The 16,520-nt window shown below is 43.6% G+C and overlaps 1 protein-coding gene across 1 annotated transcript in view; it reads right to left on the bottom strand.

Annotated features, from left to right (window-relative positions):
- LOC148041466 (golgi-to-ER traffic-like protein) overlaps positions 1-16,279 on the bottom strand; it is a 55,536-nt gene extending 39,257 nt beyond the window's left edge. Inside the window, exons 1-2 of the mRNA XM_087679838.1 lie at positions 16,055-16,279; positions 8,228-8,307 (exon numbers count right to left, since the gene is read on the bottom strand). Of these exons, the coding sequence (XP_087535964.1) occupies positions 8,228-8,307; positions 16,055-16,081 (107 nt within the window). The 5' untranslated portion in view covers positions 16,082-16,279. The remainder of the gene's footprint in view (positions 1-8,227; positions 8,308-16,054) is intronic.
- Between the last annotated feature and the right edge of the window lie 241 nt (positions 16,280-16,520).

The raw sequence follows: 16,520 nt of genomic DNA, 5'->3' as shown, positions 1-16,520 counted from the left end.
ACAGACCCCTCAGGTTCTGTGGGCCGAGGCTGTGGCTACCGCAGTTCACATCCTTAATCAATCCCCTACTTCGGCCGTGGACGGGAGGACCCCATTTGAGGCTTATTTTGGGACGAAGCCAGATGTTTCTTACATTCGGGTCTTTGGGTGTGATGCCTATGTTCACATCCCCAAGGCTCACCGTGATAAATTTGAAGCAGCTTCCCGAAAACAGGTATTTGTTGGCTACAGCTCCCAGTCCCAGGGCTACCGACTGTATGATCCCGTCAAGCGGGATGTGTACACTAGCCGTGATGTGCGGTTTGTGGAGGTTCCGGCTACTTCAACGGGTGAGGAGCATCCCGTTCTTGGAGATCCAGGGGAGAGTTGGGCTCCTTCTACAGTTCCACTGGAGCCCGTGCCTTTTGATTATGATTCTGTTTCTGACACAGAGTCTACTGTTCCACCAGACACCTCTGAGGAGTTACCGCCGGTGGATATTCCAGAGTCTTCTGCTGATGGAGAAAGACGAGGGGAGGTTCGGCCTCCTCCTCGCTGGGCCCGTGACACACTCCGTGATTCAGAGATCGAGGGGGTTCCTGAGGAGTGGGGACCGCAGGATGGTCCGCGGCGGTCACGGAGGCACCAGGCACATTCTACGGAGCTTGTTTGCTCCAACTATTGTTTGATGACCCGTGTTATGCAGGATCGAGAACCCACCTCCGTGAAGGAGGCTTTACAGTCCGCACCATGGAAGAAAGCTATGGAAGCTGAGTTGGAGGCTATTGAGAGGAATGGCACTTGGTCACTCGTGCCCCGCCCCCCGAAGAAGAAGGTGATTGGAGTCAAGTGGGTCTTCAAGACCAAATACCTCAGCGATGGTACTTTGGATAAGCACAAGGCTCGCCTTGTTGCTAAAGGTTTTGCACAGCGCCCAGGTATTGACTGTCATGATACTTTTGCCCCCACAGCTCGTATGGCGACCATTAGAGCTGTTCTTGCTTTGGCTGGCCATAGAAGATGGCCTGTTTATCAGTTGGATGTGAAGTCGGCCTTCCTTAATGGTGATTTGAAGGAGGAGATCTATGTTGAGCAGCCTCCTGGCTTTGGTTCTTCAGATGGGAAAGTCTACAGGTTGAAGAAGGCCTTGTATGGCCTCGAGCAGGCTCCGCGTGCATGGAACGAGAAGATTAATTCGTTCCTCCAGGTTCAGTTGGGATATCGGCGGTCCAAGGCCGATCCGCAGCTGTATGTTCACACTTACGAGGATGGTTGTGTGATGTTTGTCTTATATGTTGATGATTTAATTGTCACAGGTGATGATGCACAACAGGTCCAAGAGACGAAGTCAGCTTTACATCGGACGTTCGAGATGACGGACTTGGGTCTACTCCATTTCTTTTTGGGCCATGAGATTTATCAGTCTCAGAGGGGGATCTTTATCTCTCAACAGAGATATGTACAGGAGCTCTTGGTGTCTTTTGAGATGGAGGATTATCGGGCCCTATCTACTCCTATAAACCCGAATTGGAAGGCCACTTCCCATTCAACTTCTCCTTTGGCGGATGCGTCCCGCTATCGACAGTTGATTGGGTCCTTGATTTGGCTTCTCAACACCAGGGTTGATCTATGTTTTGTTGTTGGGCTCTTGGCAGGGTTCATGAGTGAACCTAAGACGGTGCATTGGCAGGCTGCTCAGAGGATACTTCGGTATCTGAGGGGGGCGTCTAATTTAGGGATTCATTACCCCGCAGGGACAGATGGGTCAAATCTTGTACTTGCAAGTTGGAGCGACTCGGATTGGGCCGGTGATGTGGACCACAGGCGGTCTACTACAGGTTACTGTTTTACTTTGGGTGCAAGTGTTATTTCATGGAGTAGCAAGAAGCAGCCCACGGTAGCCCTTTCGTCTACTGAGGCGGAGTATCGGGCCGCGTCTTCCACCACATGCGAGGTTGTGTGGCTTCGGAGATTATTGGAGGAGCTTGGGTGCCCCCAGACTCATCCTACATTGCTACGATGTGACAATGAGAGTTGCATTGCCTTGGCAAGGAACCCTCTTTTTCATGCCCGGACGAAGCACATAGAGATCCAGTACCACTTCATTCGCGAGAAGCTTCTGGATGAGACTATCACTGTGGAGTACTGCAAGACGGAGGACAATCTTGCGGATTTGTTTACGAAGGCACTTCCCCAGGCTCTACTTTGGAGACATTCCAGATCCCTCAGGCTTCTGCCCTGCCCCGGCTCTAAGAGGGGGTGTTAGAGATCACAGCCAGGCAGGAGGCAGAGTGCAGTCAGACAGGTGTGCAGTCGGACTGCCACGTGGCAGTCCGACCTGTACAGTCAGTCAGCTGCATTTAATGCAGCCGACAGGGTATTTCTGGCACCCTATTTTCTGGCAGATTCTGGCTATAAATAGCCGACATCCCCAGCAGTCTGGTACACTTCTCTGCTCGCAGATTACAGATCGGTGACACGCGCAGATTCCGTCTCTGTTCGCAGATTTCAGACAGCAGACAGTGCAGACTGCAGCAGACTTCGAGGTGAACAGCAGGTTGCATCGTCGAGGTGGAGACACGCAGTCCAGCGCACTGCGCCCGTGTATATATCTGCATATCTTTGTATTCAGCATTCTTTATACAGCAGATCTTCATCGTCCACTGTCTCTTTCTCTCTCCTCTCTCTGCGTTCTCTCTCTCTCAGTCCTACGCTTCCGCACCGCTGCACTCTGACAATAGGTTCTCAGTGGAGATCGCAACACAACTCCCAGAGATGGACTCCTGGATTGTTGGAGGAGACTTCAACAATCTGGAAACCTTAGAGGACCAGCAGGGTAGCGGTAAAAACTACCAGGGGATGGGTGGGGAGGAGCAGGAGGCATGGGAGGTCTTCCTACTAGCAATAGGAGCACGCGATGCTTGGAGAGACCCAGCTTTCCACAGGAGGGAGAGATCATTGGATTTCTCTTGGGGATACAGGCGGCTAGGCGGAGTCTTGCTGGAGCAGCTGGACAGGTTCTATGTGGGAGAGGGGGGATGCTTTGGCGGAGGTCAGGTAGGGCAGTTGGTGGGCACCACTTTGTCCGATCACTGCCCGGTTCTCCTGACACTTGACCCCCCACCATCTGCCCTAGACACGCAATCCTATCTAATCCCTGACTCGATCTATAGGAGGGAGGAGGTGACGAGGCAGATAGAGCACGTTTGGACCAAGGAGTGGGGCAAGAGGGACCGGATCACAGAGGAGATTGCAAAGGCCCTAGCCGAGTCCAACAGAATCTGCCAAGAGGCAGCCATACAAGCCAAGCAGTAGAGCTGGGAGGATGAGAGAGCACTCCAGCAAGACTTTGCAGCCACATAGAGATTACTACAGGAGGCACCAAGGGATCCCACCCTCCATGCACAAGAGGTGCGTGCGCGAGTAGCCATTGTTGGCCTAGAGAACAAGCGCTCGAAGTTCTCTTTCCGCACCTCAACAGCTTTCTGGGTGCGGAAGGGAGATACGATGTGCAAGGAGTTCTTCCAGGTGCACCAGTCTCACTCCTTAGGAGAGCAAATACGTAGCCTTCGAGATCAGTATGGGAGGACTCGTTCTAGCCCAGACGGGGTGATGGAGATTGCCACCAACTACTACAATCGCCTGTTCCAACAGGAGGCAGCCTCAGCTAGAGGGCAGCGATATAGACAGCAGGTCTGGGATCACATCCCGTCTCGCATCTCAAAGGAGATGGGATGCTCCCTCCTAGCCCCCTTCATAGAGAAGGAACTAGAGGAGGCTTTCCATACACAAGACGAGCAGAAATGCATGGGAGAGGATGGCCTCTCTAAGGCCTTTTTCACTACATATTGGGAAGTGGTGAAGAACCCCTGCTGATGGACTTCCAGGAGATCTTCACTTCAAGACACAAACGCCAGGGAGTCTTTCGCCAGGCCTTATCAATCTTCTCCCCAAAGGGGGAGACCGGTTGGAGCTTTCCCAGTGGAAATCGATCACATTATTGTTAGTGGCCTATAAGGCACTGGTAAAGATGATTGGTAGGCAACTACACCCCATGCTTCCAGACATCATCCATGACACACAGACAAGCTTTGTCTGGGACACGAGCATCTTGGACAATGTATTCACCTTCTTTGAGGCAACAAAGTGGGCTCAACACAGTGGGTAGAGACTAGCTGTACTACTCTTGGATTTTGAGAAAGCTTATGACAGGGTGGACTAGGACTTCCTAGAGGACACCATGGTGAGGCTGGGTTTCCCCCATGCTTGGATTCGCAGGGTCTCCGCACTTTACAAATCAGCCACCAGCAGGGTTCTCATAGCTGGTAGACGTGGGGAGGAGCTTCGGCTGGAGAGATCGGTACGGCAGGGCTGCCCCCTGGCCCCGTACCTATTCCTACTCTTTATAGAGGCAATGTCCCATTTCCTCAGGTCGTGTGAGCGGATTACGCGGCCTCCGACTTCCAGTGAGAGAGGAGACTGAGTTGTTAGACTTAGAGTATGCAGATGACATAGCACTCTACATAGTGGACGATGAGTTGATGCTGAAGAGAGTAAGGCTAGCTCTTGAGGTGTTCTATCATGCAGCAGGAGCGAAAATCAACTGGCAAAAGTCGGTTGGTTTCCTCACAAACCCGGACTCTACTACAGAGTGGGGCGTCCACCTAGCATTTAGATGGGTGAGCACAGGGCAAACCGTCCGGTACCTAGGGTTCTAGGTGGGACTCGACATCACCCCCACCCAACAATTTCTTCCCGTCCTTGATTCTATTTCGAAGGAAGTTGACCTACTAGAGCACGGCTCGCGTCTCACTAGCTGGCCGAGCCCTAGTGGTTAACCAAGTCGTCCTAGCGACGACCTCATATATTGCCTCGAGCTGATGCTTCTCCTCATCCTGCGTAGTGTAGCTCCGCCGCCAAGTGCGGAACTTCCTTTGGTCAGGGTCAGATGGCTCCAGGGATTCCAAGGCCAAGGTAGCGTGGCCGACCATCATACAGCATCGGTCAGAGAGGACTTGGAATCATAGACCCAAAGTATCAGAGTATGGCCCTCTTGGGCAAGCTAGTTGTCCGCGGACTCACACCAGGCGGGCAAACCTGGAAGGTTTTATTGCAAGAGGGTCTTCAAGATTGTAGACCGAGGCTTGGCCATGAGTGGAGGCCGTCCCTGAGACGGATCTTCACGTCAGCCCACATCACCCCCCCAGATCACCTTTCCTACGCAGCTTACTCCACGTGTGGCAGGGCCTTCGTAAGGCCCTAATCCAAAGCCCCCCAAGCTGCCAAGAGGAAATAGACCGTCAACCAGTGATCTAGAACCCCCAAGTCAAAGATCGGAAAGGGGCACAGATTGGCGAGCACCCCAGTGGGCTAGTTGGGAGGCCAGCCCAACTCGTACGATCAAGACATGGCGAGAGGTGTAGAGGATGGCGAACGAGGAGATGCTGCAGCAAGTATCAGGCTACCAGAGAGGAGTGGAGTTGAGGAGAAGGAAGATAGACGCAATAATACCTCTAGAGTGGCTTACTTCCCCGATACGAGTGGTGCCGATAGAGCCCGGGGAGGTATGGGCCACTAGGTTTTCACCAACAGGCATCCCCCTACAGGTGGCAGGTAGAGTGGGCGATGCCCCACAGGGGACTTTCTTCACCGTTCAGGAGGGGGGACATCCGGCCCTTATAGAGGGCGACAAGATGAGGGGATAGTTGTCCTTTGTGGAGGAGGATTCGAGTGGTGGGCCTTCAAGGGAAGACATGGCAACTGGACCCCTATGTTTTCTGGAAGGAGCTCAGGGAGTGGTGCCTTTGGATCTAGGAGGGCAAACCACTTGATGAGCTAGAGTGGGATCCAAGAGAGTGGCTATGGCCAGCCACTGCAATCGCCAAGAAGCTACCGAGATTCCTAGAGTACACTACTAGGATTGGCAGACATGTACTGATGCAGGAGGATATGGATTGGGCGTCGTCACGTAGCAGGCACTGGGCGGGCACACCATCACGGAGCCATTCTAACGGACCTTTTGGCGCCGCCGATGGGATAGCTGAAGGCGGAGGAGGGTATCGTATTTCTTATAGCTGGTGGCACATGGAGGCTTAGCGGTGGAAAGTTGGCTTGCCCAGATGCAAGAGGGAGATTGTAAGCGCTGCACACAGCAGCCTCTGGAAACCCTAAAGCACTGCCTTTGGTCATGTGAGGAGGCATAGCTCATGTGGAGAAAAGCATACCGCATCCTTCACTGTATAGAATCCAACCTTGGATGTATCTCATGGGGAGCTTTCTGCTCGCAGGCAATCACCTAGGGCCGTCACCTTCTGTATGAGGCCGAAATGCAGGACACGATATTCATCATCGAGACAGGGTCGTGTGTAGTGGTCGGTTTGGAGGCTCTACCCATCTGCCAGGTACTGGAGCCCACAGCAGACCGCTCTGAGGTATGGGAGAAACTATCCATGCTACATTTTTACCTCACACAGGTCACTTAGCTCCATAGAAATAGGGAACGGCCGTTCCGGCCTATAGGAACGGCCTAACACGTTCCAAACCCTCCAAGGAGGTGAAACGGCCAGAGAACGTTCCCTGCCGTTCCCTACCGTTCCCTGCCGTTCCCTGTTTGGAACGGCCGTTCCAGGCCTATTTACTGCTGAAAATTGACGTTTTTTCTTGTTTTTTTTTTTTAACTTGGGTCATAGTCCTTCCACATATTCACCCATCTCCATTGTTTAATGTGCACACACTAATCTCTCTCTCTCTCTCTCTCTCTCTCTCTCTCTCTCTCTCTCTCTCTCTCGGGTTGAAGATTCAAAGTGTCAAGACAACCCACAATCTAATTAGGAGTCTATGCAAAGTTCAAATTTGATGCATTATCAACTCTTGCAAATCAGAATCAAATTTCAGCCAATCCTCGATTCCAAGGTATTCATCCATTTATATTGTCTAATTTCAAGGGAAATTGGGATAATTGTGGCAATTCAAGGCAATTTGGAGCTATGGGGGTAATCGAGTCAATGTTGGGACATTTGGGTCAATTTCATGCATTGACGGGTATTGGGGCAATTAGAGGGACATTCTTTGGGGCAGTTTGGGTCATGCAGGGCATATTTGGGGCACTTAAGACATGTGCCGTTCCCCCCGCTCCCGTTCCCCGACCTTGGACGTTCCCCCCGTTCCAGGGGGTCCCGTTCCCGTTCCCGTTCCCCATTCCAGGTAACTATGCTTAGCTCTTACAAACTCTAACTGACGCTGTGTAATGGGCTATACATGCATTAATAGTGGAAATCAAAGGGGGCAATCGTCAAGAGAGGGGGGGGGAACTCTGCATATAGTTCCCCCACTAGGAGTCCCTGCACAGGTGGCAAGCCTATTCAGCCTAAAGTTATGAACAATGTTTTTATGTATGAGCCATGACTGAAACAAGTTTCTTGCAGGTCGGAAACTAGGTCCTACAGAAGTTGAGGCATCATGTTAAAGACATGTAGCAAGCATACTCTGGAAGCTTGCTCAGAAAAGTTCCTAATTGATATTATGAAGCCATGCTTATTTCCAATGTCTCCATAATGTTATGGAAAAGCAGAAATGTATGAGTTCAAAGTTTATGCATTTGTTCACCATAAATACACTGTTGTCACCAAGACACTTGCAGAGTGATGGCAATAAGCTTAAAGAGGAAAGTTTTTTGGTGCAAGTTCTGAATGAAAATACTCTGATACTATTCTTATGCTTTCAATTCCAAGGTCCCCTTTAGCATATTCCTAACCTATTCTTAACAATATATAAACTGAAAGGAACATAAGCAGAAAAGAGGCATGAAACAGAGAAATCTCTGTTGCCAAGGACCCGTGCAAGTCTGTCTCTGTCTAAGGTAGCTGAAAGGTATGTCTTCTAAAAACACAAATATGATAAAATGAAAGGAAGGAAGAGAGGGGAGAGGTGACTGACAAGAAAAGGAAGGGAATCATGAAGATGAACATAAAGATAGAGAATGATCTGACATTCACTCCAAAAAGTCTCCTTGCATTATACTATTCAGCCCCAGTCCTTGTTTTTCAAGTCACATTGTCTGAGTAAAATTCTACCATGCCCACATCAGACTATCTCAGCCATAAGCTTATGCTACCCCGTTCTTCAGATACTCACAAGCAGATAATAAAACTGTGCAAACCCTATTGATTATACTTACAAAAACAGATGGCAAAAATGTACAGCTCAATGATATCTGAAATGGGGTTACACAAGCTCAGCATCCAATTACCTTGCATAAAGTGTCTTGTACATTTGTTGTGCTTCATAATAATTTCCTGCCTCTACACTTCGCTGCAGCTTCTCAAGCGTCTAAAAAGCCAAAAAGTCAAAGACTTAGGTCCATAAACAGTTAACAATAAATTAACTTGGTATTTATTATTTCTTTAGTTTTCTGAAAGTCATCTCAAGTTTATAACCCCAAAGAAAGGAGGGCCATGAATGTAATTTTCAGCAGGTAGAATATGTCATTTTGAATACTCTTGCTTGCAGTTTCTGCGAAATAGAATAGCAGCTCCTTAGAATTTGTAGCACCGAAGTGATATAGAGGTAGTAGAGATATTACACAACAACTAATCAATACTTCCGAATTGGAATGTCTTGGGTCAATGCTCAGCTTCACACACTCACAGTGAACAGTCAAAACCAAGAGAGAAGAAAGTTTGCTGAAAGGTCACATCCACTACTGTGAGAATGAAAGAATGAAAGTACAATCCCTAAGGTACTGTAGTGGTCAGTACCACACCCGACATGTGTTGAGATCGCAAGCTCAACATATGTGGATATCGATGATAGATCGATAGTTAGATGGGTCCGCATGCCTACACTTAGCACATCAGTAGTCATTATGATGCTCACATGGCCACTAACTTATCACTTATTATATTTGGTTTGTTGCACCTACCCACAATTGTCATACTTATAGCACCAATCAATCCATCTAGTCAATTATGCACTATTGGACTTAGTAGACTACTTTCCTTAATGTTGTATCTTATCTATACTTTGTGTACATTGTATTGTGTGTAAAAGAATAAGAAGAAACCAACAAGAAAGCATTTTGGCCTCCATATCTCTTATTATGTTCTTGAGTAAGCTTCCTCTTATGTGGATGGTGTGTGTTTGGAACAACAACTCAAGCAAGTCCTCCCACCACGTAATTCGCGACATGGTATCAAAGCAGCAACACTAAGAGAGGCTGATTTTGAAGGCTGAAGTGAAGGAAAAGAAGAAAGGATTCAAGCATGCGAGCAATTGGTAAAAAGCTCTCTCATTCTTCCACTCTCTCTTGGATAATGCCTGTGGAGGCACCAAAAGCAAAGCAAAGATAAAATCTCAAATTGTTAAGAGATTCGGTGTGGAAGCACAACACTGTATACTTGGCAAATGAGCCCTTTAAGGCCTTCCCGCTGCTTTTTTGGCCATCTGAGGCCGTTCTGGGCCCCGTTTTAGACCCACAAGGTTGCAAACAATAGTTTCATGGTATACTACAATTTTGATTGTATTGATCAAAAGTAGGTACACAAGTTACAGATTTCAAATCTATAAGTTCTGAGGTATTTGCATGGAAGCAAACAAAAGTTTTATTTGCTAACAAGTTGCAGATTACATGTATTAATAAGCAATTAGTGAAAAAATTTGCTTGGTGTGTTGTGTACTTGTTGTGAAAGATTGCAAAATACTTGCTTACTATTTTGTATCAAGTTTTTAATAATAGCAAAGAACAGTGAAAACCCTATCATTGAGATGCTCGACAAGAATAACTATCCATCATGGAAGTTTCGTGTGACAAACTTTCTTATTGGAAAATGTCTCTATAAGTTTATTTCAAGTGAAGAAAAGGAACTAGAGCTAAGTATTCCTACGACTGTAAAATAATTAATGATGTGAAAAGAATGAAATGCAAAAGACAAAAAAGTTATGTATTGGCTATTTGCAGTTATTAACAATACTATATTGGGACATATCACAAATGTAAAAACTTCACATATATAGCTTTGACAATCTTTGAAAACATATTTTCAGTAAACACAAAGGCACAAAAGATTCAACTCAAGCAAGAGTTGAATACCTTAAAGAAAGAAAAGATATCTGTAAATGAGTATGTTTTGAAGACAAGAAGCATTATAGATGCCTTAACAGCTATTAATACAATGCTTGATAATAATAATTTGGTTTTATCTACCCTAGGTGACCTTAATAATGAGAAGACCTAGAAATCATTTGTCATTTCTCTATATGTACGGAAGCCGTTTTCAGTTTTTAATGAGTTGGTGTCTCTCATGATCACTGAAGAGATCAATATGCAAGGTGAATCATCTAAAAGAAGTAGTGAACACATCCAAGCATTTTGCTCAAGTTCAGAAAGGGAACATGGCAGATCTCTTTAAGAGGCCGTGGTATGGGATGTGCTAATGATAACTAGCAAACACGTTAAATCAACAGTTTGGTGCAATGCAAGTTTTAAGAGACCATGAAAACTTTAGAGACAAGGGGAACTCTAAAGAAAGATGTGGATGGTAGAATAGAGGTTCTAGTAATTATGGTATTGTTTGCTATTATTATAGCAAAATAGGTCATATCACAACCCATTGTTATGCTAAGAAGAATAATATCCGCAGTGGTAAATTACAATAAGGAAACTATACATTATCTTCACGACAAAATGAAGACAAAAATGTGTATGTTTGTTATACAACATATTATGAATATTATTATAAGAAAGAGAATACATAATGATGTATGGTATGTTGATTCAGGTGCATCTAATCATATGACCAGTCATACTGAATGGTTTGGAGAGATGTAAGATTTACAAAATCTCATACAAATAGGTAATAATTCGTGCCACCTAATTTCACACAATGAAAAAGTTCCCTTATCCTTGTATGATAGTCGGACAAAGAGTCTGTCAAATGTATTACATATATCATCAATCACAAAGAATTTAGTATCTATTGGCCAAATGATAGAGCAAGGGCTGCAAATTTAATTTAATACAAAAGGTTGTTTTGTGGAAGTCTTTAATAATAAGCGCAAGTTAATCGCAAAAGGAAGTAAAGTTGGACTCATGTTCACCTTGGATACTAAAATTCTTGCTATGAATACTACTATGTATACTAAAGACAAAGGAGTGATTACAGACATTAAAATATGGCACAAACGTATTGGACATCCAAATGTACAAAGGCTAAAATTAATGTAATCCAAAGGGTTGATTATAAGGTTGCTTACTTTTAGAGTTACAGAATTTCATGAAGTATATGAAGCATGCCAATTTAGTAAGCACGCACAATAACCTTTTTTGCATGATAGAGATGTGAGCAAAAATATACTTGATGTTGTACATACAAATGTTTCGAGGCCTATACAAAGCATATCTCTCGCTAACAACAAATATTTTGTCACATTTATTAATGATTGTTATTTCACAAAGAAAAAAAGTGATGTATTTGAGCACTTGAAAACTTTCAAGGCTGCTATTGAAATAGAAACAAGCTTGAAAGTTCATTGTGTGAGGTCAAATGAAGGGGAAGAGTACCTCTCTAAGTTTAGTGACTTATTGAGGTCTCATGGGATAAAGAGACAATTTACTTGCAAGTATATCCCACAATAAAATGGGAAAGGAAAAATAAACATATTTCAAAAGTTGCACAAATATCAATGGCTGAAAAGAATTTGCCAAAACATTTTTTGTCTGAAGCTGTTCATACTGCTATCTATATTATGGATAAAGCTCCCACAATTACAGCTCATGGAATGACCCCTGAAGAATGCTTTACAAGTTTGATCCAAAGGCTGAGAAATATATTTTCATTGGATACTCTTTATAATAGAAAAAGTATTGTTGTTATAACCCTGTTACGAGTAAGTTTAAAGTGAGCAGAGGTTTTTTTTTATGAGATGAGCAGTTGATATGCATCTAGTGGTGATGCATTGGATGATAATGATGCTCATGATAGTTATATACATAAAGAAAAGCAAGAATCACGAAGCCTTATTGGACCAAAAAACATCGTCTAATACTACATCTACAATTAGCCCTTGGTATAAGAGACTAAGGAGTAATCCCACATCTTTAGATGCATCTACTAGTGTTGCAAGTAACGACGAGGTACAAGAAAGTGACATATGGTAATAATGCATTTGCTAGCTATTTGGGATTTGATAGAGATTCCAATAGTTTAGAGAGTTTGGATGATAAGCTTAGAATTCCTTCAGTCAGAACATCATGTGTACAAAGAGTACATGGTAATGTAAAGACTTCGTTAAGTGATCCAGTGGTATGCAAGTCTAGTAGGGTCAGATACCTTGTTAAAATATTTGGTTTTGAAAGTTATGCAGCTCACAATTATACTTATATGGTAAAGGTAGTTGAGGATGTTAAGCCCACTTGCTTTAAGAATATTGTTGATCATACTCATTGAAATATAGCAATGGATGAGAAGATGGCTGCATTAGAAACCAATAAGACTTGGGATCTAGCACCATTGCCGAAGGACAAGAAAGCTACTGGCTTTAAGTGGGTCTACAAAATTAAGCATAATGCAAATGGCTCTATTAGCAAGTATAAGACTAGGCTAGTTGCAAAAGGCTATGCTCAAATATATGGCATACATTATGAAGAAACATTCAATCCAATTGCTAGGATGACAACTGTTAGATATGCGATTGCTTTAGCAACAATCAAAGGTTAGAGTTTGCAGCAAATGGATTTCAAGAATGCCTTCTTGCATGGTGAATACATGAGGTATATATGAAGCAACCAACAAGTTATGAGGAATTAAAGCATCCCACATATGTGTACAGGTTAAAGAAAACACTCTATGGACTAAATCAAGCACCTAGAGTATGGTCTAACAAGATCAGAGAGTATCTTATCAACATTGACTTTTATGTTTCTAATGTCGATCACTCACTTTATGTGAGAGAAAAATGTAAAAATAGTCATTATAGTCATCTATGTAGATAACTTAATTATTACTGATGACAGTGACAATGGGATTACTGAAGTTAAAAACCTTTTGAAGAAGAAGTTTGAGATCAAGGATTTGGGTGAGCTGAGGTATTTTCTTAGTATTAAGGTGATCAAATGTAATGATAGTATATGGCTGTCCTAAAGGCGATATGGCTTGGATATGATGTCCAAGTATGGTATGACAGCATGTAAGCCTTTTTCAATGCCATTGGAGTAAAATGTAAAGTTGAGTACTAATGTTGGGGATGAGATAGAAGACCCTACTATATTCGAGAAAATAGTAAGGAGTCTGATTTACATGACTATTACAAGGCCAGACTTGAGTTATGTTGTTGGCCTTGTCAATCAGTTTATGTAGATGCCTAGAAAACCTCATTTGGATGCAATTAGACACATATGGAGATATGTAAAATCCACTTTGCATTATAAACTTCTTTATGAGGCAAGTAAGAATATACAAATGTTAAAATACACAAATGCAAATTGGATTGATAGCATGTCTGACAAAAGATCTACCAACAAATTCATGTTTTCCCTTGGTAGTGGACTAGTTACATGGAGCAGTAAAAAGTATGAAAGTCCTACTATAGCAACATGTGAGATGATATGGCTACAAAAGTTGTTGGGTGATTTGGATGTACAGGAATATAGTCCACTTGTCATTCACTATGACAACATTAGCAACATACAATTACCTAGAAATCCAATGTTCTATGCTAGAACAAAACACATTAACGTGCATTACCACTCTGTAAGATGGCAAGCTCAACACGTGCAGACATTGATAATGGACCGCCTGGTTGAATGGGTCCGCACGTCCATACTTAGCATGTCGGTGGTCATTATGATGCTTGCATGGCCACTAGCTTATCACTTATTATATTTGGTTTGTTACACCTACCTACAAAACTGACATAGTTATAATGTGATTCGATTAGTATAGTCAATTATACATTGTTTAATAAACCACTTTTCTTTATGTTGTATCTTATATTACTTTGTGTACATTGTAATGTGTGCAAAAGAAGAAAAAACCAGCAAGAAAACGTTTTGGACTCTGCATCTCTTCTTGTACTCTTGAGTGAGCTTCCTCTTGTGTATGTGGTATGTGTTTGGCGCAGCAACTCAAGTCCCCCCACCACATGATTTATGACAGTATATACCACCAAGCATAAAACCGTTACACTAACAGACACTCCAATGACAAAGCAACGAGCTTAATTACTATGTCATGAGGACATATATCTTGAATACTTAGCTTTGGCATTATTAAGTTGTGCACATATGAGGTACACATATGAAGTGCAAGTTAGTTAAAACACAGTGAGTCATGGCATATCCAAAACATAAGTTATGCATTGGGAAACACTAGCAAAAATTGTGATAAATTACACTAGACAAGTACTTATGGATGCTAGGTATCAGTTTTGACCTAAAGCATTAAATGAACCCTTGAAATGACTCATGGTGTCATGTGGCCTTGGCAAAAAGTAAACATTTCATACTAGACTAGGTTCAAATGATAGTTTAAACAACTTTCAAGTTCAAAGGGTACATTAAATGTGGATGGGCAAAGATCAATTAATGGGCATGGTCAACAAGATCTTTAATTTTCAACCAATTAATAATTGCTGGAAATTAAGTCTAGAGACGGAGTTTCACATTAGAAACTGTGCCACTTGGCAACCAAGGAAAAAACTTCCCATATAAGTTGGAGGGACGCTATTGGGGGCTAAGTGAGGCTATGGAAAGCCATGCTTGAGCATAAAATCCCGAAACGGTATTTTGGACCCCTAACATTGTTTCTAAAATGTTTTCAAAACTCCAAAATGTGTTTCAAGATAGATTCTTTTTTTGTGTGGATTGTGAAAAAAAAAATTGTTTAGAAGGAAGAGTCCTTGAACTTTACCCACTTGTGTTTCGCTTTTAGGCAGATAGACAATGTATTTTAATTCTTAGCTTTCATCTACAAAACACTTTTATTGCATGTGTTTGCATGCATATTTCTCTTCATTAAAGCCATTTATAGTGGGAGGATGGCAGCAATCACATAAAAATTTGCATTACTAAGAAGGTAGTACTAACTCTCAACTCTTGCCAACAACTTATAGCTACTAAATAGTGACAAGAAGGCTTGAAACCCTCAATTTGACATAGTTCTTTCAATATAAGAGATGGAAACAAGATGAAGACAAGGTCATGTGACATGAAGGCTTGGAGTTTGTGTGAAATTTGAGTAAGTGATGTTATGTGCATCAATATATTAGAGTACCTATGTCAGATTTAATGCCAAAATCTGAAATTCCCCTCTCTCCTGTTCAAAAACTGACCAAAAACTCCCAAACTCCAACTCTGCCTGTCTATCTATCACACTAATCCAGCCACACTTGAGATGTGCTTAATACTGCCGCACATTCACAAAGGCTTTCTGCTGCATTCCGAGACCCATCAAAGTACAACACACTCTGCAGCTCATAGTCTCTGCCGTGATCCTAGAGACACGAGAGTTTGGGGATGAGGGTTTCACCTTTGCGTAATGTTTTAGTTACGTTGAGCATGCAGCATTCATTATTCATTGCACCCTTAGGTGCATACAATGGACCCTATTTATTACCCAAAGAAGGTAGTTGGCCTTCTTTGCAGCTTCCGTTGCCTTAGTGGAGGTATATCTGCAGGACCTTATCAATATATATTTGAACTAGGTCTATCACACTTAACCTTGAATTTGAATTTACATTCCCATTGAGCTCTAAACTTGGAGCACGGGTCTTTGAGCTGATGGTATTATGAGATACTTGCCATACCCAGCCACACAACAGACATTGGCTTTAAAAGGGAAACACAAATGATCAAATGCTGCAAACCACTAGACAAGCTCTTACGATTCCCACTTGCTAAGATGCGCAGAGACAAAGGCTGCTTTCTGCTGAGGAACTAATGCTGATAAGCCCGTCAGATAAATCTCTTGGTTTTCGTGATACGATGCGTGCACTGTATATTGAAGGGCCTTTCTTCTCCTACAACCAGATCCTTTATTTATGACTACAGTAAGCGTCCATCTGGGGCTGAATGAGAATATACCTGCAAGCCTGCACGTGCAGATCTCATCTTGGTTATCTGAGTAGCACAGGCTGCCAAAACTGTATTTATGCTCACACTGATCCCGCCGCAGGCGTTCTACTAGACAAGAGTAGCCATGGCTCCATATATCAAGTTCTGCCCCAGTTTCTGGAGGACAAGCTTTTGCCCGAGACACCAGTCTCGGATCACCAGCTACCTTCTATTAGGATGGTTTAGAATAGTTGTTTTCTTTCGCACGATCTTCCTATATGTTAAACATCTTTACTATTAGTTAACGAGAGGTGGGGGGACGGGTGCCACGTGGTACCCTCCCACCTTCCCCACAAGAAAAAAAGAAAACGCGGGGCGGATGCCATGCGTCCAACATCCGTCCCCCATCCGCAAAAATCGCGCTCACCCTGACGCAAAGCGCTGGGCTGAGTTTACGCGCGGAGCGCCTAGTATTTGTGAAATCATTGTTCCTATT

Source organism: Lygodium microphyllum, chromosome 1 (assembly GCF_053477565.2).
Source record: "Lygodium microphyllum isolate KBCC chromosome 1, Lygodium_microphyllum_v1.1.10, whole genome shotgun sequence".
Lineage (NCBI taxonomy): Eukaryota > Viridiplantae > Streptophyta > Polypodiopsida > Schizaeales > Lygodiaceae > Lygodium > Lygodium microphyllum.
Note: the sequence above shows the minus strand (reverse complement) of the source record. Positions and strands in the feature narration are given on the sequence as shown.